A 26,510-nucleotide genomic window follows, 5' to 3' on the forward strand; every position below is an offset into this window, starting at 1 on the left:
ATTAGAAAGCGTACAATTGGACTGTCTTTATAGAGAGAGAAACATGCAGAGTTAGAGCCACAGATTGGACTTGAACCGCTCACCTTTGAGGACTATAGCCTCCGACCCAACCGCTAGGCCATCAGTGTCCGACCTGCTTAAATAATGTAATGGTAGGCTGTTACAATTTACGCCAAGATCACTAATACACTTGTGGATTATAACCGATAACCCATTATCTTTAGCTGCTGGAAAGCTTTGTGGAAGTCAATATGTTGGTGGCAAAATTTCATAACATAAACAGCCTTGTCTGCAAAATTATGTATTTAACATTATATTTGTATTTTAATGTTATTGTTATTTTTATTATGCTATGTTTGGTTTTCTGTTGCTGCACTACCTGAATTTCCACTCGGATTATAAATAAAGGATGATCTCATCTAGATCAGCTATAAACTACAGAAATAGTCCGACAAGAATTTGCTCTTATGCTTTCAGCCAAAAGACACACAAAAACCCTGTTTTTTTATATATACTTTTGTCTTACAAAATGTGTTTGTGTTCGTGTCTGTGTGCGTCTCTGTTGCTTTCGGAGGGGCGGGTTATGGTGTGTAATGGGCGGGATTATACGTTTCCAGCCAATCAGGGTACGCGCTCATCTATTGTCTACATTCCTATTGGTTACAATCTGCCTGTGTATCATACTGATTCTGCTTGGTTTTCAAGTCGTTAGCTCGCAGCTAATGTAAACGCTGGCGATTTCTGCCTATTTCCCCCTATAATACTGCCTATATCGCCAAGTATTTCTCGAAGCATATCTACACTTTGCTATCCTGCTGTCTACGGTGAGTTTTTATTTTCCACACTGCCATTCTGCATTTATATACCTGTCAGTAATAGCAAGCTAACGGATAGGCAAGCTGAAAAGACTTGCTGCCACCGCTAGCTAACAATAACATTAACTAGCTGAGGTAAATGACGGTCTTTGAGAGGTGCAGAAAACAATCCAGTTTTAGTCACGTTGTTTTATTCTGTATATTTTTTTGTCTGTAAATTACATGCTTAGACTGGTCAGCCCACGATAGGGCATCTGGCTAATGTTACAGCTTCTGTGATGTGTTTTCATGGCAACTCAGTTTACTGTTGTTAGGATATCTGTGATGTCAGTGCAATTTAAAATATCCCTTTTGATCGAGATGTTTTGTAAAATGTGTTAACAGTTAACTCACCGAGGATGCCCTGACAATGTATTGCAATAAGATTGATTAATATAAGAGGAGGTCAGAGGTTTCATATATTCCTATCCTGAGGTTGGTATTATTCATGTCTAAATAAAGATTAGCACATGAATAGTTGTAATCTTATCAATTAGTTTTCATTCAGTTTAACCCGTGCATGCATTGGGACTCGTATCATGTATAAGTTATGAAATAAGTTTGATTGCATCCTGAGTTTGTATAATTTCACAGTGATTCCAAACTCATTCAAATCGTGCAAAATTAATGTTAAATAATAAGCTCAGACTGGGACAACTGTTAATTGACAATAACAGTTGTAGATTGTATTTATAAATGCATTGTCGTTTTGGTATTAACTCAGTACTTTTGTGCATCCTTGCAGACAGCTGCCCTGTATATGGGACGATGAATGGGCACCCTCCATCAGCTGTGTGGAGATGACCTGCCAGTCCTTTGGGAATGGTCAGAATGGGGCCAGATGTGCCCCTTCTTAATGAGTACAAGCAGGAGTTCTTCTGGAAGCGCTTCCCCCAGACAGTGTTGGGGGGTCCGCGCTTCAAGTTGGGCTACTGTGCCCCGCCCTATGTTTATGTCAATCAGGCCATCTTGTTCTTAACACCATGGCTTTTTGGGGGCATCGGTACTCTGCTCTGCCAGCTGCAGCTGCTTCAGGAGCTCCATGCCACAGTGCTCTCTGGTTTGCTTATGTTCGGGGCTGCAGCAGGTGTCCAGGCCCTGGCATTGTATGCTGCCAGAAGGAGTGGCACAGTGGAGAGACTTGGTGCCCCCAACATCCTGGTTGATGAAGAGGAAGTGGAATTCACTCACTGTGTCAGCCCAGAGACAGTTCGATTCATTGCCCCTGGGAAGAGGTTTGGGCTGAATGTGGTTCTGCACACGGTACTTGCAGGGGTGCTCTGTGGCTTTGGGACATGGTATGTGTTCCTTGGCAGACTGACAGCTCTCTATGACAGCATTGCTGTGTCCTTGGTCATCTTTGTCCTGAGTTGGGTAACTCTGTGTATAGCTGAGTACTCTCTCATTGTAAATACAGCCACAGAAACAGCTACTTTCCAAGCACAGGACACTTATGAGATCACCCCACTCACACGGCCCCTCTACATTTTCATCTTCATTTGTGTGGACCTGGCTGAAAGGTTGGTAACAATAACACAGTGTGCTGATTTAATAAAAGTGTCATATAGAACAATTCTGTCAGTTCAATTACTTTCTGTAGTAATTCATCTTAGTGTCTTGCTCTGTTTTAGGTTTGCAGGCCCTGTCCCTGAACTCCAGCTGGCAAGTCAGATTCTCCATGTGCTGTTTCTTTTTCTACCTCTCCTGTGGGCGCTTGGTATACTGCCTCCCCTGGATGCCCTGCTCCTCTGGGGAATGGAGCAAGCTCTTGTGTTCGGCTTAGGAGGCTCACCCATGTCCAGCAACCTCAGGTAACTATTAAAACACGAACTTCAAACTTAGCTTTCGCCAAAAGGGTTACACTGATATTGACTGAGCTCTCTTATATCATTTTATACTACTATATACTGTGTAGCATTCATTATTTTCTGGGTGGTTCTAATGAATGCATGGGTTGATTTTTATTTCTCAATTAATATCTGCAGTACACTGAATATACCTGTGCAAGTGAAACATTTAGACAAGTTATATATTGAAAGAAAAATCATCCTTATTTTTCGGTAAAAAAAAACACCTAACTGAGTAACATGTAACCACTTAAGTTTACGGTCATCATGTCACCATGACTTCTGAGGTTTTGTTTGAAAGATAAAATATACATTAAGAACAGTTTTAACCCACATTATCAAGACTACATGAAAATCAAATCAAAATATTAAGCTTGAGAACTTTAATATCAGATTTGAAAGTAGTGATGCAGTGTTTATATTTATCCACATCCTGATCATGTCATGAGGAAACCAGTCCTCATCAGATACTGATAGTTCTATTGAAATGACAAGTGTGACAGCAGCCTGTGACGTTTTGTGTGCACTTTGTCCCACAGGCTGCTGTTGATGTTTGGTGTATCCTCTGGCGTAGCTGTGTGTAATTACTTCATCCCGTCTACTCTGGGTGTGGTTCTCTTCTGCATCTCTATGGGATTTCTGCTGAGCCTGGACCTCAGCCAGGTTGGCACTCTCTGTAGAGGGCCCAGGGCTGCCTTTGGGGATCGTGGATTTCGCAGAGGGGGGTCACCACCTCCTCCTCCCTGTTCCTTTGGCTGGAAACTGGGCTGCAGGGAGCTGCTGCTCTATTTGAGCCTGCTACTGGTGTCTGTGGCAGAGGGAGGGCTGTTGCATCACTTCCTCGGCTCAGTTCAGTCCCAGAGCTTTGGTACAGGACCCCAGGCTCCTGTCAGCTACCTCCTCCTCGTACTCTTCTGCCTCTGTTGGGTTCTGAGAGAGATCCAGGGGGCTTATGTATTTGGAGGGGTGTTCCTCAATCCCTTGTACCCTAAAGGCATGTCCAGTGTGCAGACTTTCAAGCAGAGGAGCAGAGGGCTGTATGTTGCTGCGGCAATCAGAAGAGTCCTTCTTTATCTTGGTGAGCTTGTTATGTGTGTTTCTACGCTGATCTTCTTCATTCTCAACATCTTTCACTGACATGAATGACTTTTGGACCTTTTGTTTAATGTTTTTCTTTACAGTGTCTCCATTTGCAATGATTGCTTTCCTGTCTATGGACAAATCTCTGCAGCTGCTCCACAGGGTTTCTCTCAGTGTGGGATTCACTCGAGCATTTAGAGTGGTATGCTTGCACTCACTCTCATCTCAAATCTAAGTATCAAAGTGAACATAACATTCAGAGAGTCATTTTTACAATGAATGAAGACTTGTTTAAAGTAACTCTTGCCATATTAATAATGTAACCAGCAAATATCATTGCTCCTTTATAACAACAACAAAAGCATGTCTTCTTTTTTTGTTTGAATTAACTTGGAAATATCCCAAGAGTATTTTATTTTCAGTCCTGTTGTGCTCATCACTGTTTGCTCTTTGTGTCTGTGCAGGTGTGGCAGAGTTCAGAGGATGCTTTGCTGCAAATGGTGGTGGTGATCTTGGTGCGGCTTATAGCTGGAAATAACATGTTGCATGGGTGGGACCACCTTGGCACTGGAGTCCAACTTCTTCTGGTGATTCATTTTTTCCCCCCATTAGATCTGTTTGATTATTTGTCATATCTGTTAGGCTTAAACACAACCCAAATATTGTTTCCATATCGTACCTAATCTTTTACAGTCTAGTTGTGAACTACTCACTGATATATTAACATTGCATAGGAAACGTACTCTCCTGACCTAAGCAATACATGTCAGAGAAATCTATATGCCATATTATGGCCAACTTGAAGTTGACCTGGTCTGTAAGTCCATAAAGTAAAAAATTGAATCAGACATGCAATGACTTTAACCAACTGTAATTTACACAGACATCAGCTGGTTAGATAAATCAGTGCTCTTCATGTTTGCAGGTGGGCCTCTTGTTTGACAGACTGACCCAGTTCCTAGCGAAGCTAAAGTTCAGCCTGACTGTGTTGGTGACATCATGGACAGAGAAGAAGCAGCGTCGTCAGTCTGCTGGGACTCTCTTGGCTCTGAACGCCTCCCTGTGCCCACTGCTGCTGGCGGTGGTGGCCCTCTCTGCCCTGCTCTCTGCCCCTCTGCTTCCTCTCTTCACCCTGCCCATCTTCCTGGTTGGGTTCCCCAGACCTCAGCGCAGTTGGCCAGGTCCCGTAGGTACCGCCTGTCCCTGCCCGGACTCAATCTTCTATCAGCAGATGAGCGGGAGTCTGGCCTCGGCTCTGAGGATGGCATTTGCAAGAGGGTCACTGGGTCAGTAGTCTACACACAGTCTACAAAAACTATTACATTTTTTAGTTTGAAACATTTTCTTTCTCCTTTTTAAAAACTTTTTTAAATGTCACAAGTTAACAGTGGTTACTTTTTATTTTAGAACTGCATATCTGAGTAAGCTCTTAAAATGTTCATTGTCAGTATAAAAGCACATTCCAATTCAAGGCTGCAACCATAAAGGTTGCAAAGAGCTGTATTAACTTTTAAGGAAATCAGAATGTTCTTATTTGACCAGTGAATGAATAACTTTCAAATGTTTAGTATTGTTTATTAATAACAAAAATAGTTGCAGTAAGCAATTTAAATGGAAAACCTCCTATCACTCTGTCTAAAACATGCAAGAAACCGCTGTCACTGTAACTGTACACTCAGCTGTTGTGTCAAACTTGGAGGACATAAAGGCATTGAGCCAATCAATAAACAAAGTGGTCATTAAACAGAAATGTAAAAAGTAACAACAGGTGGTTGCTGCAGAGCCATTGCGTTCTCAGCACCACAGAGGTGAGGAGAAAAGAAGACAGCCACTAAGGAAGAGAGATCTGACGACATGAGACACATGGAAGCCAGATGATACAAGTTTGTCGTTATATACAAGCTAACCCCGATTAGTTGTCTTGATTCAGATTGGATGATTCAAAAAAGAAGAAAGAAACCTAAATACATATGGTCAGGAGTTCACAGATGCAGATCAGCCACTCATTTATTTAAATGAATACTTCAATTAAATACTGTTAGTCACATATGATGATCAAAAATTTAGATTTGAACAAAAATGACAATGAAATAATGTTGCCTACTGTAGCTTTAAATCAAAATTACAATGTTTATAGACAGTAATTTTTAATTTATTAAATTGACGTCTGAATGTCAAATGAATTGTACATTTAGAATATTAAATTATCACTCCATTTGTTTAAATTGTTTGTCTTAGGAAACAAACAGTTTCTCTCCTTGTTGTTTTATACTGGTAATTTTCAGGCCACATAAGTACACATGACACATGAACTCTCCTGGAGGTCAAGTAGTGTCTGTATGCAGACCAAAGAGCACTGAACCGTCCCCTCATATGCTTTAATTGTAAGGGGAGCGTTGTTGTGAGCAGCTCTTCAGAATCGCTGGCAGTAATGTGAGCTCGTATGATCCAGTTAAGCTTCCTGTGAAGTGACCCAAAAAAAATTGCTCTGATCTGTATTCATTACATCCAAATGTTTCCGCACCATTAACCGCGTAATACTCTTAGGCCTAACGGAGCCACTGCGAGGATTTTTGTTCTGCACTTGATCGGGGGGGGGGGGGGGGGGGGGGGGGGGGGGGGGGAGAAAAAAAAAGCTATAGTGGTGAATCATTATTTATGGATTGGTGATTCAAAACTGTACACATCTACTGAGGTGATGTCATCACTTGATCTTTGTTTTGTTTGTTTTATTTTTTTGTTGTTGTTGTTCTCTAGTTGTAATGTATAATTCAAATAAGCGCTTGCAAGGTTGATGCTCCCAGTCTTATGATGGCAGTTTGTAGCATCGCTCTGCTCGACTCACACTAGGAAAGCGGTGAGCAGGAAAGCAGTTTGCCCAGCGTGTCACTTCCCATCATGAGATAGCGGCAGGGACTATTCTGAGGCATCGTTGTGGGACATGACATTAATCTTGAGCCAAGCTAGCACTAGCCAACTTAAAACAAAAGCCTCCATCACCTTGCTGTCGCTGTCCATCTGTGTTGTAATCATCAAAAAACCCGGGCCACAGTTTCTTAAAAGACAAGGTTTTAGAGATAAATTGGAATGATGGGGTCAAGAGAAATTCAATATTTACATCTTTGTGCAGTCAGGCAGTTAAAACCACATCATGATCTTCCTGTATGACTGTGATGGTGAACGTCTCCCTGCATAACATACAGAGGCTGTGTTATTCACATTGTCAGCACAGGGACACACAGCTGATGCAAAATGAAAAAGGTCCCGCACTGATGTGTGTTACATGATGTATATATAGTGTTTCAAACTTCTTTTCTTGCCCTCAATTGACAGATCACATCTGATGATTTTTTTCCACCATCTTCAGGTTCCATAGCCCCCGGCTCACATTTTCTTGGCCGCTTTCAGGACCGAATGGTTTGGATAATGATCCTGGAGAGAGGATACGGTTACTGTACAGTCAACATTAAGGTAATGGTTGTTTCAGTGTGCGTGTGTGTGTGTTCATTAAGATGGAGAGCAATTTATTTTACAACTTTATTTGGAATCCAATCCAATGTCTTTAAGCTTTTTACAGAATAAATATAAAACGAAAAAATTAAACATGTTTGTTCATTCAAAAAAGTAAACAGAGAAGAGATTATTATTACACACACAAATATAAATTTCAAAATATATTATCTCCATCTCTCCTAGAATTCTTCAAATTTGGGTTTTCAGTATCCTCAATGAGAAGATGATCAGCTCTATAAATACACTTGATGTTTGGTAAAACTTAAATGCCATAAAGAGTATTTATTTAATAACGTTTTGACCAGAGGTCTTCTTCAGGTGATCATTTTCAGCTTTGATTTTCAACAAGATGTAATACTCTATTTTTCTTTCAGGGTCTGGAGCTGCAGGAGACATCCTGCCACACAGTGGAAGCCCGAAGAGTCGATGAGGTATTCGAGGCCGCTTTTGAGCGCCCGGAGCGACTCGGTTTCACCCAGGGCTTTAACCTGCACTGGGGGAACGCCCTCACACCTTGTGCTGCTCTTGCAGTGCGAGTCTACTCTGATGCTCGAAATGTGCTCTCCGGTATCATCGACTCTCATGACAACTTGAGGAAACTTCAGGATGATTTTCTTAAAGCTCTCGTCTGGTTGCTCCTCCGACACTGTGTGCAGAAACATAAAGGATTTCTGTGGAGCAGTGAAGAAGGGCCAGGGCTTGGAGGCAGGAAGTCCCAGTCCTCCCAGATGGCACAGACTACTTGTAACCAGCCACCTGAGGTTGTCATGGTGGAATCTAATGTTTCGTCTCTCAGGTTCAGACAGGACAGCTCTAGTTTGACCTCCTTCGGAGATTGGTCTGACGAGGATGACTTATTCGGACCTCAACCAGCCAGGCGGACAGTGGCGTTAGTGACTGCAGAGGTCCAGCCTGGACACACAGCGCTGCAGACCGGGACGTCTCTGCCAGGGTCTGTGGAGATGGACAGTCTCTTTGAAAACATGGCTCTCTCTGCCCTGCAGCCACTGCAGCCTCTAGGTCTGGGCATCGGGTTGCCAGCTGTGGACAAAGGCCGGAACCCAGAGGTCTTCAGAGAGAGTCCAGCCTCTCTCCCTCAGCTGAACTTCAGCTGCCCCCAGTCGGAGGTGTTTAACCTACCGACAGGGTGGAGGACAGCACCCTTACTCCGGTCCCGCTTGCTGCAGCTCAAGCCTTTGTTTCCTGAGGACTGGTTTCGCTTCACTTTGGGTCGCTTTGGGCCCACTGTGCAAGGCGAGACCTCAGAGGACATGACCAAGGCCCTGAAGGAGGATGAAACCTTGAAAGAGCTGCATGCAAAGGTTGCACTATCATGTCTCATCTCCCTGGGGGCGGAGTCTTCTTTCACCAGTCCCAGTTATGTTTATAGACTCTATTGTGGAGACATACCGTGGACGGAAGGACTCAACTGGCTCTCCTCAAGTAAAGAACTTTACCAGCTTGCTCTCCGTGCTTTCAGGTAAAACTTAGTTTCTAAAAACGTACATCTTTTTATGTTTTGGTAAGTCTTATCACTAGAGCTTGTTTATGCCAGAAGAAATGTTTATTTCATTAAATTGTGTCTCAATGTTTGTCCGTTGCCTTTAGGTTCAGTTTTAAGCTACTGTTTGATCAAGCGAGTCTGGGACCGGTGGAGTCCCCAGAGGAATTGTTTAGCGTATTGGAGGAATATGAAACAGATTGGTACATTGGCTTGGTGACGGAGAAAGGCTGGCACGACAGCGTCCTTCAGGAGAAACCCTTCTTATTCTCTCTAGGACACGACCTCGCTATGGTAATGACACACCAGTCCTTGTTTACATTCTCCCAGAGCTACATAATATACAAGTACATCTGATTTTTACCTTACCTGCTGGATATGTTGTCAGTGGATTCAATCTGAGGTTGTTTGAAAAGTACAATTACTGTAAGAGCAAATCCCAGTAAAACTTATGTTGTGAATTTGACTTTTTTCCCACAGGGTACCTACACTGGGCGAGTCCTCTCCCTGCAGGAGCAGCTGGTGCATTTAGGCCGTCTGAACGGGGAGGGGGTTCGAGGACAGTGGGCCAACCTTTCCTGGGAGCTCTTGTATGCTACTAATGATGACGAGGAGCGTTACAGCATTCAGGCTCATCCCTTCATGTTAAGGAACCTTACTGTTCAGGCAGCAGATCCCCCTCTAGGGTACCCCATTTACTCCTCAGCCCCGCTTCACTTCCCCTGCCTCTGACTGGGGGCTGACCACAACAACCAGGCAAAATGTCAATTTCCAACGTTAATGGTTCTTTTGGAGATTATTTTGGAAACAATATCTAAGTCAGGAGAAAACCATTTTTGAACTTTTACTTGTACACTATTGAGTCACATGACTCGAGAAGAGTAATGTCTGTATGAGAAACATCTTTGTTCTTTTTTTATTTTCACTCAAATTTGGACTTTGTTTAGGTGCTTAATTTCCTACACGGCAGAGGATGAAGCAGTGGCATCACCACTGCGCTCTTGTATAAGTTATCAGACTTCGACTGGAAATGTGGACTACCTCCAAGAACAGCACATTCAAGAAAAGAATTCCCATTTGTATTTTGAAAGAGCACCCATGTTTTATGATTTGTTTATTGATGTTTGTGCTTTAAAAAGAAGGCACCTGCTGTATACCTCTGGTTTTATCGTGCTTTTAAGATTTCTAATTTTTCAGGTGATATCCCTCCAACGTCCACAAACACAGGAGAATCATTTTAATGTTTTGATATCAATGATGTGCCTTGCGTATGTCTTACTGTGTGTGTGAAGTGTTTAGTGCTCTTATGTTTACAATTCACTTGTTTACAACTGAATATGAAAAGTTCAATGATTTTGTCCATAGTCTCTTGTACATTGATTTTATATGTGGAACTGTACATACTTCTAATAAAACAGCTTGGCAGAAGCTCATTTGAGGTTTCATTTTATTAACTTGCCACGTAAAAAAATATATATATATCCAGATTTTTATTGTGGAAGTGAAGTCCCCATAGCACTAGTTAAACATTCATGTAGGCTCTAAACATGAAGGTTATATAGTCTGAATGCGTTCATTACAAAACAGGAAAAATAACAGATGTATTTTTCATTTGTGATGAAACCACTGAAAATATACAGCTTTTCCTCCAACCCTGTCATGCTTTGGAAGTAGAGCAGATGTTAATGTTTTCTTTCTAGAAGGTAAAGACCCCTACATTAGCAGGATAACCCATCCCACGCTTAATCTTCCAACTGCTGGGTTGCTTTAAACCAGTTTCATCCTGTGGTCGTGACTCTCAGGAAGTCTTGGGCTTTGTGAAGTATGCAGAGTCTGCATCCTAGAAAGAAAAAGGTGTACTGTTAGCACTGATTTTTGACTACTGTCCATGTAGTCAAACAAGCTCTCTACATGTTATATAATTTGTTTTAATGCTATAGTACTCGTTTGGTGGCCACAAGGCATTCCCCTGAAATTAGCCTAACCTGAGTGACTTTACTGTTCAAGGATACTGACTAGATCTCAAGCTGTTTAGGCTTCAGGTGGCAGTTTATTTTTCATCTCAAAAGAATACTTCGCAGACCTTACTAAACAGGCGCTCCAGTGTCCCGTCAGTTGGAACATGACCTTTCTTTGTGGCCCTCAGCTGTCACTGTCCAGCAGAGGCCAACAGACAGTGTTAGTCAGTCTGTACCGCAGGGGAGAAGTCCTGTTCACTTTTCATTCCCTGCTTACTGTCTTCTTGCAAGATCATAGCAAGGTCAATAACAGCTGAGAACCCCAGAGCTGTTAAAAGACTGCTCTGCTTGTGCTGTATATAAGTGTTTTCTGTCCTTTACATTGTAAGAATCCCCAAGTCTGAGCTCTAACAGAAAAGATATCTCATCAAAAGTGAGCACCTCTGAGTAGGGAAACTTAGGTGTCTCACGATTCGATTCAATTCGATTCGATTCGATTCTTTGGGTCACGATTCAATTGACAATCTATTTTCAATTCAACACAATTCTGGATTCATGATTCAAAGTCTATTTTTGAATAAGTACATACTTCAGGATCTACTCCAGTCATGTGTGGGACTGGCTGAATTTCTTGCTGCTCTACTGAGTTAAAGAGCCAGCAGCCTGAGCACATAGCAGGGATTGACTGATAAACCAAAAATATATATATTTTTAGAAGTTATGAATCTATTTAAAATCTCAGAAGATAAGAATCTACATTTTTCCCCAACCTCTACCTATGAGTAAAGTTTATCTGAATATGTTAAGGTCTTCAAAAATGATGTGTAATAGAAATGTGTTAAAGCGCCTGTATTTTATTTTCTCAGCCCTGAAGAAACTTTGATTTTATACCTACCAGACCAGCTTTAAAATTCTGCACCCTTTTTCGTCCCATCAGGTTTGTGGCGAACCAGGCAACTGTGGGAGCATACTGCCAGGCATAGTAAAACAGAAGGAAGGGCTGCTGTGCAATCCACATTTCTTTGACACCATTGGAAATTCCCACCAGCATTAAACGCACACAGCGACTTGTTGGCATCTTGTGTTCCTGACTACCAGCTGAGGCCACAGGCTAAAGGATGACAGGAACAATGGTTACTGACACAAAAATACCGATATAGCTCCGGTCAAATTACATCACACAATTGTCCGTATGTTTTTTTTAACTTTCAAAACTAATAGCTCTACAACATATAACAGGCATTACCTTGTTCAGTTCCTCTGTGAAGGCATTTTGGACAATCTGTGATCGCACAGGCCCCGGTAACACTGTGCTGATGAGTATGTTTGGAAATTCAGTCAGCTCGGTCCTCAAGGAATTAAACAAGCCCTACAGACAATAAAGTCACAATCAGCATCAGTGTTTGCAAAAGCCAGGAACGCTGATCATTTGTAAAAAGAAGTATTTATTCCAGAATTAAACTAATGAAAAGTTAGGGATGCATTAAATGAATAAATTCACCTAAAAGTATTTAATCCTTAACAATTTATCCATAAACACTGTCAGACAATGGAAAATAATGTGGAAAAGTTAGTTATTATTATTAGTTAGTGTAGTTATTGCATGTTAGTGCTAATCTGTATTCCCTTTACCTGAAGAGCATGTTTACTAGCAGAGTAACCTGTTGACAGGGGTGCTCCAGCAATGCCAACAATACTGCTGACAGTCACAATGCTCCCCGTGCCTCGCTTAGTCATGTGGGGCAGCACCTGCTTAGTGACAGAGACTGTACCCAGGAAGTTGAGCTCCATCAAAGCCTGATACACATCAACAGTGGTCTCCATGCACAGAGAACGCTGGCTTCGGCCGCCATTGTTAATGAGGATATCAATCTGAAAAGACACATCGAAGCATGCTTTCAATTATACCTTTTTTTTGTAACTGGACAGAATTGTTTTTGCTGAGTCATAGAAAACAAGTCATTCAAAGTCATGCAAGTCAGGAAAGTGTAGAAATATAGATTATCAGCAGCAGCGTCCTTACATGTCCAAAGTACTGGATTGCAGTCTTTGTTTTTAATTCATGCGATGTCCTCTCCAACAAATCCAGTGGGAGAACAAGAATGTCTTTATCCTTGAGGTCAGAGTGCTCTTGAGGGAAAAAAAAAATATTTCAAAGTTAGGTGAAGTACTGTTTGCAATTTATTGTTGGTTTAAAGGAAGACCAAATGCTAAAAAGACAAAACAGTCAAATGTTCACATTGTTATTTAGGTGTTTTACCACAGTGCTGCTACTGCACTGAGAGGATTACAAAGTTTAAAATATATTAGTGAAGGTTGAGGAGGTCTGCGCCAGGAAGCCATGCAATAGCTTGTAAGAAATACATGAGAAAAGAAATATTGAATATCTTACCTAAGCAGCGACGTTTCACCCTCTTTAGCTCATCCTCACGTCGAGCAGAAAGGATGAGATGTGACCCGCAGCGAGCCAGCTGATAGGCGAGCTCCTCTCCAATGCCACTGGAAGCTCCAGTGACCCACACTACCAGCCCTTTTAGCTTTTTTTCTGGTTTACAAAGAAACACAAGTGTCAACAATCCATATCAAATATCAGCCTGTGCAAAGGCAGCCTGAGTCTGTTCCCTAATATGGATCAAACCAACACATGTTGTGGACCTTCAGAGGCAGCTAGGAAAGATTCTGTGTAAACGACAACATGTAGATGAAATATTTATTAAAACAGCCACTTTAATCCAAAGATAATTCAAAAATACTAACAATTTTACAAGTGTGTTTAGACAAAGTTCAACTCTCAACCTTGTGTATTTTCAATGAGTGTTAAAAACTACTCACAATTAAGTTTCACTATTTGTCTGCTGGTGTTTTTTTTGCCCTCTCTAAACAGAGCTTTGTTATAATACAAACTTGTACTCCATCAGTTTGTATGAAAGCCCAACCAATACTTGATTATGGAGGTTTAAGTAATACTTTTGGAACGTGTGAGATTATTGAAATTTTTGATTAAAAAAACAAGAAATTTATATAAATAAGAAATGATATATTATCCAAAATAAATGCATTAATATACAAATGTTTGAGTAGCCTACATTATTTTATGTAGGCTACATAAAACATAGTGTCCACAAAAATACAAAAAAAAAATACTTGAGGCTCTGCATTAAAGTTATGGATGCAGGCATGTTTCAAACATAAAATTGCTAAACATTCGGTTTTAATTTGGAAGAATGCATTGTTTGGTCTCTGGGAAATCAGTACACAGAAAACCACTTGCGTGTACTTGATCAATCGCTTAATTATAATGGCCACATTTCACATACATAAATCTAAATTCACACAGGTAAAAAAAAAAACATGCTTCATTGCAATAAGACACGAGTTCAAACAATATATTCATTCAATTCGTCATTCTGAAAAACAGAAAACAATTAAAACTGTGACAGCTTGTAGTAATCTTTAAGACTTTGAACCCTCCTCCCCCTAGGGTCAACGGTTCCCTTTGACCTTTCCTACATCAAATGCATTTGGCAACTTTTCAGCTGTGTACATGTTTTCTGGGATATTGTATTTTTGTATACAGATATATTGTAATGGCTATCTATTGTAAGATTTAAAAGTGAAGTAAATTCTTATATTTGAGTTAATCCATGTATTTAAGTTTAAGTTAAAAATAAGTTAACATTTATACAGTTAACTATTTACATATTTGAGTTTACAAAGTTAATATTGATATACTTACATGTTTTGCAGTAGCACCTAGTAACTGTGACCACATTATATTGAATCTACTTCTGTGTTTGTCATAATGTTTGCCTTGAGTTTAATCATCCGAACCTCTGATTGGATAACGACGGGACTTGTGATGAGTAACAAGGAAGTGTTGGTTGTTGTATAGCAGAACAATGTGGGTGACAGTAAAGTGCTGCTGAGAAAGTTATCCGTCTCCATCCTTCTGTTTCTCTTAACTAGAGTGATCCATCCACCACACATCGGACCCTCACGTTACATTATTATGAATAAAGGCATACAAACATACGTCAGCTAATTGATTATTAAGAGTTGTTTAGAGACAGTTTACACTGTCCGACGATACCATTGATAATCGACGTGTACAGCCATCGTAATTGACTGTTTATATGCCTAATCAAACTGATAGATACACTGATACGTCTAAATTAAATAAGCTCACCCACCTGGCCCATGTCCTGTCACACTTGCCCACAGCAGAGTGAAATCTGCGTCCGCGAAAATGAAACACAGAAAGTGCAGAAACAAATAAAGTGGTATTAGACACCACAGAGCAGATACAATGCAGCAGTCCATCTGTTGAATATTAATACACGTATTATTGCTAAAGTAGCTAGACTATCAAGCGCCGACCAAAACAAAACTACAACTGCCGGGTATCAGAGCCACTTCCGTTTGATATTTTCAAAATAAACGAGTAAGGGTGTATGATAACAATGATAACTGTTGCTATACTTTATAAAAAGCTACCAGTAATTCCATTGCCTTTAAAAAAATAATGTTTTTACTAAGCTATATATTACATGGTTCATTACACAAACACTCAAAGTTGAGAGTCTTGTTGCACCCCTACAGAAAACTGTCGTCATGCATAAGTGCCTTTCAAATAATAGACTTCAACCGTGAAAGCTACAGAGAACTTGCTGCTTTCTACTTTTTTAAAAAGCGGTAGGCTAATTATCTTTCAAACAGCCAGAGGCCCAAATAAAACGAAGTTCACACTTTGAATGTTTAATTGTTAATAATATATACCAGTGGTTCCCAAAGTGGGGGTCGCGGAACACTGTTAAGGGGGGGGGGGGATTCCTTTCAAAAACATATAAAAATGGTTTAAAATTGGATATTTCACCCATTAATTTGAAAATACAGTAGGTAAAAAAAAAAGTAGTTCCTTACAATAAATTACAAAAATAATATGATGGTGTTTGGACTATTGTTTGCTGTTTTAATGCCAGTGTTTTGACCTAGTGCGTCAAATGTGGGGTCGCAAGCTGAAAAGTTTGGGAACCCCTGATATATACAACACAGAATACCAGGAGCGGGGTTAAAACATTCTCCAGGGCCTATTGAATGGTAATAATACACAGGTTAACAGGGAATAAGCTGTTAATGGCCACGACACTAACCTCTACTAGAGAGGTATAGATTGTTCTGGAGCCGAGTTCTTACCATGATTACACAAGGAATACTTTGACAGGGGGGAAAAAAACAGCATATTCTTTGCAGTTTGTCTCTTTGTAACGCCAATTGACGAGGGTGTTTCTTCAAGATATAGACTCTTGTATTGAGCATTTGTGGTTGACATAGGCCGGCAGTGCATCTATTAACTGTTTCAGTTTACCCTGATCAATTTCGTTGGTATTGCTCATTTGGTTTGCTTACACTATTCTTATACAAAACTATGTGCTGAATCCTTTGTAGCGTCCCTGTATATTTTGTATTATGTTGACATATGTAAATTTTATTAGTAGCCTATGTGCATCCATTTTTTATTTTTTTTACCCTGAATCTATATTCTTTATAATTTCTATTAACATGAATAATAATGAACGTATTTACTATACGGTTTTAGCGCACCTCATTTGCAAAGATGTAACATACTTGCACCTCTGAATTATCCTTATGAAATCAGCGCCCAATGAAATCATGAATGCAATTAAATTTTAAATTCACATTTGAAGACTACACATCACATTTGGGAACCCCCATTGCGTTCTGAAAAAAATGTGTCTGTGTTGCAATATTTGCAGTCTGCGGGTGTTGCAGCCTGAACAAGAAAAAGACACCTCTCTTCAGGGATGATGTCATGATTTCGAGTACGCAACCAGCAACATCCGGGTCCCCGTCTCTGTTACTCTGTGCACTGGGATGTGTCTAAAAAAGATGGCGCTCCATTCATTTCTATGAAAGTTGCTCACTGTGCGCATACCGTGGTCCAAGCCGGCAGACGTCTAGTTAACCCCCCCCCCCAGTCTCTAATATAATTAAATATTATATCACACGGTAGCTTACGCTGAGGCAATCTTTCTCGGGCTTGGTGGATCGATTGTGCGTAGTTTTTTCCGCTTAGATAATTTAAATTACTATTTTAAAAGCTGCTTCTTTATTTACCGAGGATTTTTCGGGGAAAAAAAGTGTTTGCGTACGTTACGTCATGATCCCGGAAGTTGTAATGACCCAGTTCGTCCACTACGTCAACATCGCTTCACAGCAGCAACTGAAGTGGGGGGGGTGTAGGGGGGGGGGGGGGCCTCGCTCTGTGTTGCACCTCCGAAGCTAACAGGAGCTAGCTGTCAAGCTGTGAAGTGGAGAGAGAGAGGCTGGGACAGAAACCTCCGGACACCGCAAAATCCTAGAGAAACCTTCTAGAATAAACATTAGATATCCGGTTGAGATAATGTAATGCATCACGGACGGAACCTTCGCACTTAGGACGTTTTCTTCTTGAGTCTTGAGTGACGACTCTCTCCGGGGCTAGCCTGCCGCTGCAAACACCCTCCTTTTTTTTTTTTTAGTTTCGTCGGTGTTACTTTGTCGGCGACACGTTGTTCGTCATTGTCGCAGCTTCCGTCGCTGTCATCCGGTATTTTTGATATTCGGTAAGTTTATTAAAATGTTCACTCTTAAAAGTCCGCAGCTGGTTGAGTAACGATAGGCAGTTAGCTCATGTTGCTACTTTAGCATTAGCAAGGCCGAGGGCTCTCCTTGGCGTCAACGTAATGTTAGCGAAAACCCCGATGGAGGCAGGCCTGTCAAAGTTAGCTTTGAGGACAAGGGTCAAGGCCCTCAACTAGGCAAAGGGTGTTTGTTTATTTGGGGGTTGCGGTCTCTGCACTAGCAGCTCTGCTAACTTTAGACGTGTATCCAGCAGCACACGGTTGTTTTAACCAGAACAGGATCATGGATGTAAATAGTTTTGTTTTTTTTATCACAGCGCTTGATCTGGTAATCTGACGGATCTTTTTTTTTTTTTTTAATTCCTCTGGTGGTGGTTGTCGAGTAAGTGGTGAATTGGTTAGCTGGCGTTAGCTTTTGCAGGCATGTAACGATAGCTTTAACTCGTTTTAAATCGACAAAGATAGTGTGTTTTAGTGTTGTTGCATTGCCAGTGTAAAGGAGATGCTTGCACAGCGGTGTGTTGTGGACACGATTTACTTTGTTTAACCTTATTTATTTAACATTAATGTTGTTCAGGCTAAGGGCGTTTCAATTTGATCCACATCAGCGCTGTTCCTAATATGTAGACAAACTGTGTACTAGGCTCAACTAGGCAAAGGGTGTTTGCCTAGTTTGCCTATTTTTAGATTAGAGCATGGCATGTGAACTCTTAAGATGCTAGTCATTTGCCACAAATGGATGGGGGTATCTGTTTTAACCAGATAATTAAACAGTTAATGTCGACACAAAGTTATTGAAATGTGGGATATACAGTATCATTTAACACATTTCTGCCATCAATTGTGAATAGATTTTTTCTCCTTTAATCTGTGTTGCAGATCTCACAAGGGAAATAATGGGTGCATTTCTGGACAAACCAAAGATGGAAAAGTATAATTCCTGTGGAGAGGGTAACAACATGAGGTATGGCCTGAGCAGCATGCAGGGTTGGCGGGTAGAGATGGAAGATGCACACACAGCAGTTATTGGCCTGCCTCACGGTCTTGACCCCTGGTCATTCTTTGCGGTTTATGATGGGCATGCCGGCTCTCAGGTGGCCAAGTATTGCTGTGAGCACCTGCTGGAGCACATCACCAGCAACTCAGACTTCCAGAGTGCTCTGCAGGAGGACCAGTCTGTGGAGAGCGTGAGGAATGGAATCCGCACAGGTTTTCTGCAGATTGATGAACACATGCGAACCATCTCAGAGAAGAAGCATGGCGTGGATCGCAGTGGCTCTACTGCAGTGGGAGTGATGATTTCTCCGAGTCATATCTACTTTATCAATTGTGGAGACTCAAGGGGTCTTCTTAGCCGGGGCGGAGCTGTCCACTTCTTCACACAGGATCACAAACCCAGCAATCCTCTGGAGAAGGAAAGGATCCAGAATGCTGGTGGCTCTGTCATGATCCAGCGAGTAAACGGGTCCCTAGCTGTGTCTCGCGCTTTGGGAGACTTCGATTACAAGTGTGTGCATGGAAAAGGTCCGACAGAGCAGCTTGTGTCTCCTGAGCCTGAAGTCTATGCAATAGAGAGATGCGAAGGGGAAGATGAATTCATTATTCTAGCATGTGACGGCATCTGGGATGTTATGGCGAATGAGGAACTGTGTGACTTTGTAAGGTCAAGGCTAGAGGTGACAGACGATCTTGAGAGAGTCAGCAATGAAATTGTTGACACCTGCTTGTACAAGGTATGGATTGCGTGGAAAATCTAAATATATATTTTTGTTACATTGGGTTTTGATATCATGCTTGATTTGCATGACCTCTGTGTTTGTTCTTTTTTGTCCCCACAGGGAAGCCGGGACAATATGAGTGTTGTGTTAATCTGCTTTCCTGGAGCCCCAAAGGTGTCCCCAGAAGCAGTGAAAAGGGAGGCTGAGTTGGATAAATACCTGGAGTCCAGAGTAGAAGGTAAGGGAGAATAATTTATGATAATAGACCACAATAGAAAGTTTGAAATGGAAACATTGAGCTCTTTACACCAGAGCATATGACCCCCCCGCTCACATCAGATCTGATGGGGAAAAATAATGTTTACAAATGCCACAGCTTTATGAAGAGGGAAACACCAAAAAGCTGTCTGAAACCACTTAGTTGATTTCCTATGATTCAATGATTTAAAAAAAATAGGCATACTAATTGTATTGTAATGTTTTTGATTTTAAATAACTTATATGTTCTTGTATGTCTAATACATTTTTTTATTTAACTGTACTTAAAACTTAATGTTTTAGCCCATTATGTGAGCAGCATAGTGTTTGTATCAAGGATATTCTTGTCAAACTGGAAGTTTTTAGCATGAAACATTAACCTACAGACCTAACATTCAGTCTCTACAGTAAGAAGGCCACATAGCAAGTTTGTTGGCACTTGTCCAATGTGTAAAGATTTTTTTCTTTAATGTGCTTTAGACTAAATGTAAAAGTAAGTAATCACCCATACTGTTGAAAACTGGCTTACACTGTTCAATGCAATGTATAGGGTAGTGGGATTTAATTAAGTAAGCTTAAGGCTGTAAGTTTGATCATAAATTAAAACTTTTTCAGCTATTTATAATCCGTAGCAACCTATATTTTAAATCAATTTTGTACAAGAGCTTTTAAGAGAATGAGTTATATTTTAACATCAGTGACTATTTCATCTAGAAATAGTTCAGCATATTGATCGATGCTGACTTTTCAACCAGAAGAAACTACTTGTCTTTAGAACCATTTAGTAGTTCATATTTTTCCACTGTGGGACCAGTAGCTGACTATAGGTCTCAAAAATTGTTACCACTTCCTTTGATTGTTAAGCTACCATACCTTTTTATCATTCTGTCAGGAGACAATATCAAATTAAGATTAATATTAAAGTTAAAATTCAAATTAATCTCAAAAGAGCTCTATTATCTGTATGAGACCACCTTTCCCAAGAGCCTTGAGCCTTGAGCCTTGAACCTTGAGCCTTGCGAAAAAAACGACTCAGGTAAAGGTATTACTCCTCCAGCATGGACCAAAAGAATACTTTGGATGTTATGTCTGAAGAAAAAACATTAAAAAAAGAAGACACAATTTAGATTTCTTTTTGTTAGCGTTAACAGTTAGCCTATCTATTACCGGTACATCATAAAACACAGCATTTAACAGCAATATCTATAAAAGTATAGTTATCACCCCTTAACTCTAATGCTTTTACAGAAAAATGATTGTGAAGTTTATTTCGGTCAGCATTTAAAAAATCAAGAACAAACAAACCCATAATTATATGATCTTTCATGTAAATATGAAATTTACAAATAATATACAGAACAAACCCTGATAGGCAACCCTTTAACTTCACTACCAAACCAAACACTGCACTACCCAAATCATACAATAGAATGATAAACAAAAACTGAAGTTCCAGCATTTCATGAGACATTTCATTAGAATCAGATCAACGCAAAATCCGTAATTCGCAATCTATGTAATTTGATAAACAGTGAGTTGGTTGGTTCATAATGTAGGCATTGATTTACAATTTGTATACATTTCTTTTGCAACAAAGGTATAGAATTTGTGTTGGTTAATACAATGATAACATAACTATCCTACCATTTCTTTAATACATTTAATTTACTTTCAACTGTATTTAAATGCTGTTCCAAACTTTTACCAGAGCAGTATAGATTTGTGTCATCTGCAAATAAAGCAATTTTTAACAGTTTAGACACATTACAGATATCATTAATATAGATTATAAACAGTTTAGGGCCAAGCACAGACCCTTGCGGGACACCACAAGTAACTTTAAGTAAATTTGATTTAAAAATGTTTATTATGAACATATTGATATCTGTCATCAAGATATTTTTTTAACCATGAGTATGCTTAACCTCTAGTACCGTATTTTCATTAATAAGCCGCACTCTATTCCTTATTTATTTTTATTGAAGTATCTACTTACTCTGAAATCATACTGGCCGTCACTCGATGAATTGTGTTTTTTAGGAAATTATAAAGCCTTTTGAGCAAATAGTTTCTCTAATTTTGGGGAAATTGGGAAAGCAAGATATTAGTCTGTAGTTTGAAAATAGTTTCTCTCCACTGTTATATGTATGTTTTATGTAAACATACATACATCAGAATCGGGGTTTATTGCCAAGTACATTTACACATACAAGGAATTTGACTTGGTGTATTGGTGCTAAACAATTAACAAGGAAATAAGGCAGAACTATCAACAACTTAAATAGTACAGTCTAAGAAGCTATTACAATATATAAAATGGAACAAAAAAATATAAAAAATAAAAAACACAAAATGTAAAAAAGGTGCAATGTAGGAGCTGTGCAGTGGACTATGAGAAAAAATCTTACAAATCAACATGTTGTATACTTTTAGTATATTTTGTATAACCACTCATGTCCTCCCTTAAAATATTTAAAATAAATTCATTTTTATTTCCCATCAGAGATCATCAAAAAGCAGGGGGAAGAAGGCATCCCAGATCTGGTCCATGTTATGCGAACGTTAGCATCTGAAAGCATCCCTAACCTCCCTCCTGGAGGAGAGCTCGCAAGCAAGTAAGTGAGATTTTTGTTTTGAACTAATGAAAAGAGTTAAAATACATTTAATTTCTGACAGATTATTTTCAGTTTAATCACTGGGTTTCTTTAGTCCATTATGTTTTCAGTTTTAATTGACATGAAATGTTTCTGTTCTCTTTCTTCTTCAGACGAAGTGTTATTGAAGCAGTCTACAACAAACTCAACCCCTACCGAAGTGATGACACAGTAAGTATTACAGCTTGTCGTTGTGTCCCCAACAAATGCATGTGTTTTTGTATAACCAGTAAATATTAACAATTTTAAGCATGGGGGTATTCAACAGTGTAGTACAATGAAATCTTCATGTTACAGGGGATTCAAAAATTGAACAATGGACTCAAAAGGTTGTGGGCAACAACAACCAAAAAAGTGACCTGTGTAGGGCATCTCTTTGCCTTCTGTTCATTTTATGTGAGCTGAAGAAAAAGAGAAACATTTTTTTTTTAAGTGCCATAGTTTTTTGTTTACTAAGAAGAATCTGTTTGACCGAGACCATGAGTACTTCAACAGCCTTACTTTGGTCTAGTTCTAACAAAAGACAAGAATTGCATTGCAGGTGCCAAAAAGCAGAGTTTTGTATCACATGAGCTGATTTCAAAAGTTAGTTCCCTTTGAACACAGACATCAGAGCTGTTGCCCTCGTCATGTTGGATATCATGCTTTTTGATATGATCAATGTGTGTGCTACATTTAAAATGTTTGCACGTTTCATCTTGTCCTTGACATAGACATTTGGTACATTGTTTCAATATTTCATTTTTGTACAGAGATGGACTTTTTGATTTTGAATAAGGGTACTTTCAGAAAGCTGTTGGGTTCTTTACCTCCTCTGTATTATGTGGTGCAGATAGAAAAACAAAATTTGCCACCATTCTTCACAAAGCTTTCCATTGGCACAGTAAAATAGCATTCCTTAAATGTTTTCAAAGATTGATTCAAATTGACTTGTACAAATCTTGACAGTTACTTACCTTATTCAACCATCTTACTGAGTTGTCAACTGATCCAGCTTTTGCAGCCTTGACAAACTTCAGGTCTTGTAGGAAACATCTTTGTCATAGTGTCTTACCCACGTGTTACAGATTTGCTCCAGTATTTCTGAACAATTATTGCAATAGTTCTGACTGAATCTAATGTGAGTGAGGTTAGGCCTGGTCAAGGACCTACTCAAGTGATGACTTAAATAAAAAAATAAAAAAAGAACAATATGACATCAAGAATCCAAAAAAAGTCTTTAAATTAGATGAATGTGTATGCTTTGATGAGTAAGTACCTGAATCGCTCTGTTGTAAGAGGGGAATTCTCTTTCACCCTTGCACTGTTGTCTTTTTTTTAAAGCACAAACATGTCCTTCATATTTAGGCTCCTTCTTTCTTGCCACTTGTTGCTGCTGCAAATAAACAACTACTTGATGTGATACAGTCAGGTGGATGGGATTGATAGCATGTAACATCATGGCTCTGGGTCCCTTGATCTTTTTTATCAGACCACAGACTTATTTTTGCGTGCTCTCAGTCTTCACTTGCCTTATTTCTAACAACAGTCTGTGAAGAAGCCTTTTGTTCTTGTCGTCTTCTCTTAAGAAGCTTTTCCATCCAAGTCTCTCATGTGACACCTCTCATCACTTCTCTCCTCTTTGCTCTGTTTGAGCTGCTTGGCGCTGTGGTTCTACCTGTGCGCTGCACCCAGGTGCTTGGTTTGGATAGAATAAAGAAAACAGACACAACATTTTTTCATTTTTTTACTTGCAGAGTGGGCAGTGCTTCCTTAAATTTAGTCTTTTGGCCTTCACTGAATATAACTATCCCGCTCATTCAGTATCTTTAATTCTGAAGACATGACTTTGAAATAGTAGGTTATATTTTGCTGAGTATAATACAAATTTTGTGTTAGATTTGACCTTTTGAAAGACATAGATACAGATCCTAAAAGACCATCACAAACTTATCCTGCTGCACCACAGAAAACAGAAGAGGCTACAAGGTTAAATATAATTCAGATAACATTCTTTGGGTTAATAGTTAACAGCCAATGTGTCACATTGGCACTAGAACTTCTGATTTCCGACTCTATCCACTGTCCAATCTTGGTAATAAATGCATCAAAAGACCCTAAATAAATGTATTTAAAATACTACTTATGTTCCCTTTGAATAGTGTCTGTGACTAGCCTTGGTATCACCATGGACCGCAGAACTCATTCAGTTCAACAGCATTTCCCCCATAGAATTACGCTGTAACTAGGCGGGGTGGGGTAACCTTTTTTTTTTTAACTAGCTTTGATTATATTTTAATATTAGGTTAGTATATATATGATTTGTGCTCTATTATCTTATTCATTTTAGTTTGTTAACAAACAACTTAATCTGCTCATCTTTACTCTGTTCTCCTTCTATTCTTTTATCCATACATGCGCTTACACACTCACCACACAAACACCTGCCCCCATCCTCTCATCCTTCCTACACACTGCGGCTTACATTGCCTCATGTAGTGGCTCTGTTAATTTTGGTTTATTTGCAAAATTCACCAGCAGTATGTTAGACGATCAAGTACGTAACCTGCATTTTGAAATGTTTTTTGGGATATTCCGTTATCACATCGGAATATGACACGCATCACTGCAGCTGCAGATACAAATTTAAAACAATGGCATAAGAAGCTAAAGTTTAAAAATGAGACATGGCACCATAATCGTTGCATTTACAGGAGGGATCTCACTCTCTTTTTTTCTCTCACTCTCGGGTACTATCTCTCGGCCGTGCTGTTAAACCAAAAGCGGTCATGAAACATACCTGGGTGGCCATAAATATCATCTATGTGTGGGAAACACTGTTGATTAAGTTCTAGATAAAACTTAAAAAGTAAAGTTCACACAAATATAACTAATGACCACTTAGATAGATTTTAATTATCAGAGCAGAAAGGATCCATTCATTTTATACAGGTGACAAGCACATGGCCAGACATTGATAGTACACTCGAAATCAGTGCTGTTTATGAGACAATATCAGTCTGTTAACAAAGACTGTATTCTACAGTGTTGTTCACAAACTTCACTGGTAAACTGAGTTGCATAAGGGCAATGATCAAATGAATGATCGGTTTCTTTTCACTCCACTCATGTGAGTAATGGCACGCTCTCTCCATCTCTCTCAGAAGTTGATTTAAAGTTATTGAAGGTATAATCAATGAAAAGTAATTCTAGAGAAACATCAAGTTACACATATCGATGAACTTGATCTACATATCCCAGAGAAAGGGGTAAATATAAGTTATGAACGTATTTATAGGATAATTGACTTAATTTCTTATTCTATGGGGTGTTGCAGCACCATCTGCACCTCTTACATCACGTGCATATAGTACAATTTGAAGTTACATTTCAAACTCACTACAACGCTTCAAATAACGGCGCTCATCATCAGCTCCAGTTTGAGCAATCCCCTTCTCAACTTTTTTTGACATTGCCCAGAAAATTGTTTTACTCTGGCGTTTCATTATTCAGTAAGTAAAAGCTATGTGTAATGTCAGAAAATGTGTTTACATCACATGACACAATAAGTGATTTAATCTTTGGAAAAAACACAATTTATTGCCCTCTGATAGGCTGCTTCAGTGTATGATTATCTGCCTACTGATTTATATTATTAATATTTGCATATTTAAAAGTTGATCAGCTCTGGTCCCACCGGCCCTACTGGTTCTGCGGTCCATGTGTTTTGCCTGTAAGGATATCGTCCTCCAACAGACCATTTTCTTTATTCTTTACAAAATATTAGCTATTATGCCCATGCAATATACTAAATACTTAAACAAATTTAGTGTGATTTAAAAAATAAAATAAATGTAAAGCAGGAACTGATCAGACAGAAAGTTCATCCTTTGTACTAGTAAATTGATATCTAGAATACTAAATGGACCAAAATGAACTTTTGTGTACGGTGAAAGTACATTTTCAAATTAAAAATAATCTGATTTCATTTTTTTGGGTTTGCTGATAAGCATGCTCATGGCCTGTTTGACTGTGTAATTTGTAGACTGTTGCTGTGACTTTAGTGACATTCAGAGTTGGCAAGTCTCTTAAACTGTCTATTGTCAAGCAGCCAGAACTGGTTGCAGACAGTTAACCTTTTGTAGCTAGGTAATGTATCAACAAGCATAAACATCAGGGATGTCTCAATCAAGTTTTCTTGGCCCTGATCCAAGTCCTTTTGATGTTTGCCTATCTGTAGAAACCAGGGCGGATCTGAAACTTAGCTAAACGACACAGTTCACAACCTGCAATGAGGCAATATTGAACTCAGATCATTCTAATGACAGCCTCTGTTGAAGAATTAAACCTGTTACACATTCATCCATGTTGAAGCTTGACTAAAGTAGGTATTTTCAAAAATCTGAGTCATTTGCACCATGGGACACAAACATGTTGGGCCCAACTGGACCAGAGAGAAGAATTAAACATAAAAGTAAGGATGGACATCACATTTAATTTAGCAACT

At 39.5% G+C, this 26,510-nt stretch overlaps 3 protein-coding genes across 6 annotated transcripts in view; 2 read left to right on the forward strand and 1 right to left on the reverse strand.

Moving 5' to 3' along the window:
• Positions 1-665: 665 nt before the first annotated feature.
• On the forward strand, positions 666-10,228 carry pcnx4 (pecanex 4). Its single transcript, XM_020645235.3, has 11 exons — positions 666-824; positions 1,600-2,374; positions 2,486-2,665; positions 3,241-3,779; positions 3,883-3,983; positions 4,246-4,368; positions 4,707-5,067; positions 7,149-7,252; positions 7,669-8,774; positions 8,903-9,089; positions 9,276-10,228. Exons 2-11 carry the CDS (start codon positions 1,677-1,679, stop codon positions 9,525-9,527), a joined length of 3,651 nt encoding a protein of 1,216 aa, XP_020500891.2. The 5' UTR covers positions 666-824; positions 1,600-1,676; the 3' UTR covers positions 9,528-10,228.
• dhrs7 (dehydrogenase/reductase (SDR family) member 7) lies at positions 10,225-15,180 on the reverse strand. Its single transcript, XM_020645236.3, has 7 exons — positions 14,944-15,180; positions 13,146-13,298; positions 12,777-12,883; positions 12,386-12,625; positions 12,000-12,122; positions 11,649-11,864; positions 10,225-10,635 (listed from the first exon to the last, which is right to left on the reverse strand). The coding sequence occupies exons 1-7, from the start codon at positions 15,071-15,073 to the stop codon at positions 10,594-10,596; spliced, it is 1,011 nt and encodes a 336-aa protein (XP_020500892.2). The 5' UTR covers positions 15,074-15,180; the 3' UTR covers positions 10,225-10,593.
• Positions 15,181-17,024: 1,844 nt separating this feature from the next.
• The window catches only part of ppm1aa (protein phosphatase, Mg2+/Mn2+ dependent, 1Aa), a 34,320-nt gene continuing 24,834 nt past the window's right edge, over positions 17,025-26,510 (forward strand). For 3 of the 4 annotated variants that reach the window (XM_065966124.1, XM_065966122.1, XM_020645212.3), the window contains exons 1-5: positions 17,025-17,376; positions 18,274-19,127; positions 19,233-19,350; positions 21,874-21,985; positions 22,138-22,195. In XM_065966124.1, coding sequence (XP_065822196.1) covers positions 18,291-19,127; positions 19,233-19,350; positions 21,874-21,985; positions 22,138-22,195 — 1,125 coding nt within the window. In that variant the 5' untranslated portion in view covers positions 17,025-17,376; positions 18,274-18,290. Of the gene's footprint in view, positions 17,377-17,510; positions 17,777-18,273; positions 19,128-19,232; positions 19,351-21,873; positions 21,986-22,137; positions 22,196-26,510 lie in introns of those variants that run through there. The other variant, XM_065966123.1, reaches the window with a different exon arrangement.

Source organism: Labrus bergylta, chromosome 18 (genome assembly GCF_963930695.1).
Source record: "Labrus bergylta chromosome 18, fLabBer1.1, whole genome shotgun sequence".
NCBI lineage: Eukaryota > Metazoa > Chordata > Actinopteri > Labriformes > Labridae > Labrus > Labrus bergylta.

What these genes read in the sequence shown, in the direction of transcription:
- pcnx4 (XM_020645235.3), top strand. Translation starts at nt 1,677, where the DNA reads ATGGTCAGAATGGGGCCAGATGTGCCCCTTCTTAATGAGTACAAGCAG. An exon ending in CCCATGTCCAGCAACCTCAG is followed by an intron (nt 2,666 to 3,240) that starts GTAACTATTAAA and finishes TTTGTCCCACAG; the next exon opens with GCTGCTGTTGATGTTTGGTG. An exon ending in CTTGCTCTCCGTGCTTTCAG is followed by an intron (nt 8,775 to 8,902) that starts GTAAAACTTAGT and finishes CGTTGCCTTTAG; the next exon opens with GTTCAGTTTTAAGCTACTGT.
- dhrs7 (XM_020645236.3), bottom strand. Translation starts at nt 15,073, where the DNA reads ATGGACTGCTGCATTGTATCTGCTCTGTGGTGTCTAATACCACTTTAT. An exon ending in CAATCCAGTACTTTGGACAT is followed by an intron (nt 12,626 to 12,776) that starts GTAAGGACGCTG and finishes GTGTCTTTTCAG; the next exon opens with ATTGATATCCTCATTAACAA. An exon ending in CTAGTAAACATGCTCTTCAG is followed by an intron (nt 12,123 to 12,385) that starts GTAAAGGGAATA and finishes TATTGTCTGTAG; the next exon opens with GGCTTGTTTAATTCCTTGAG.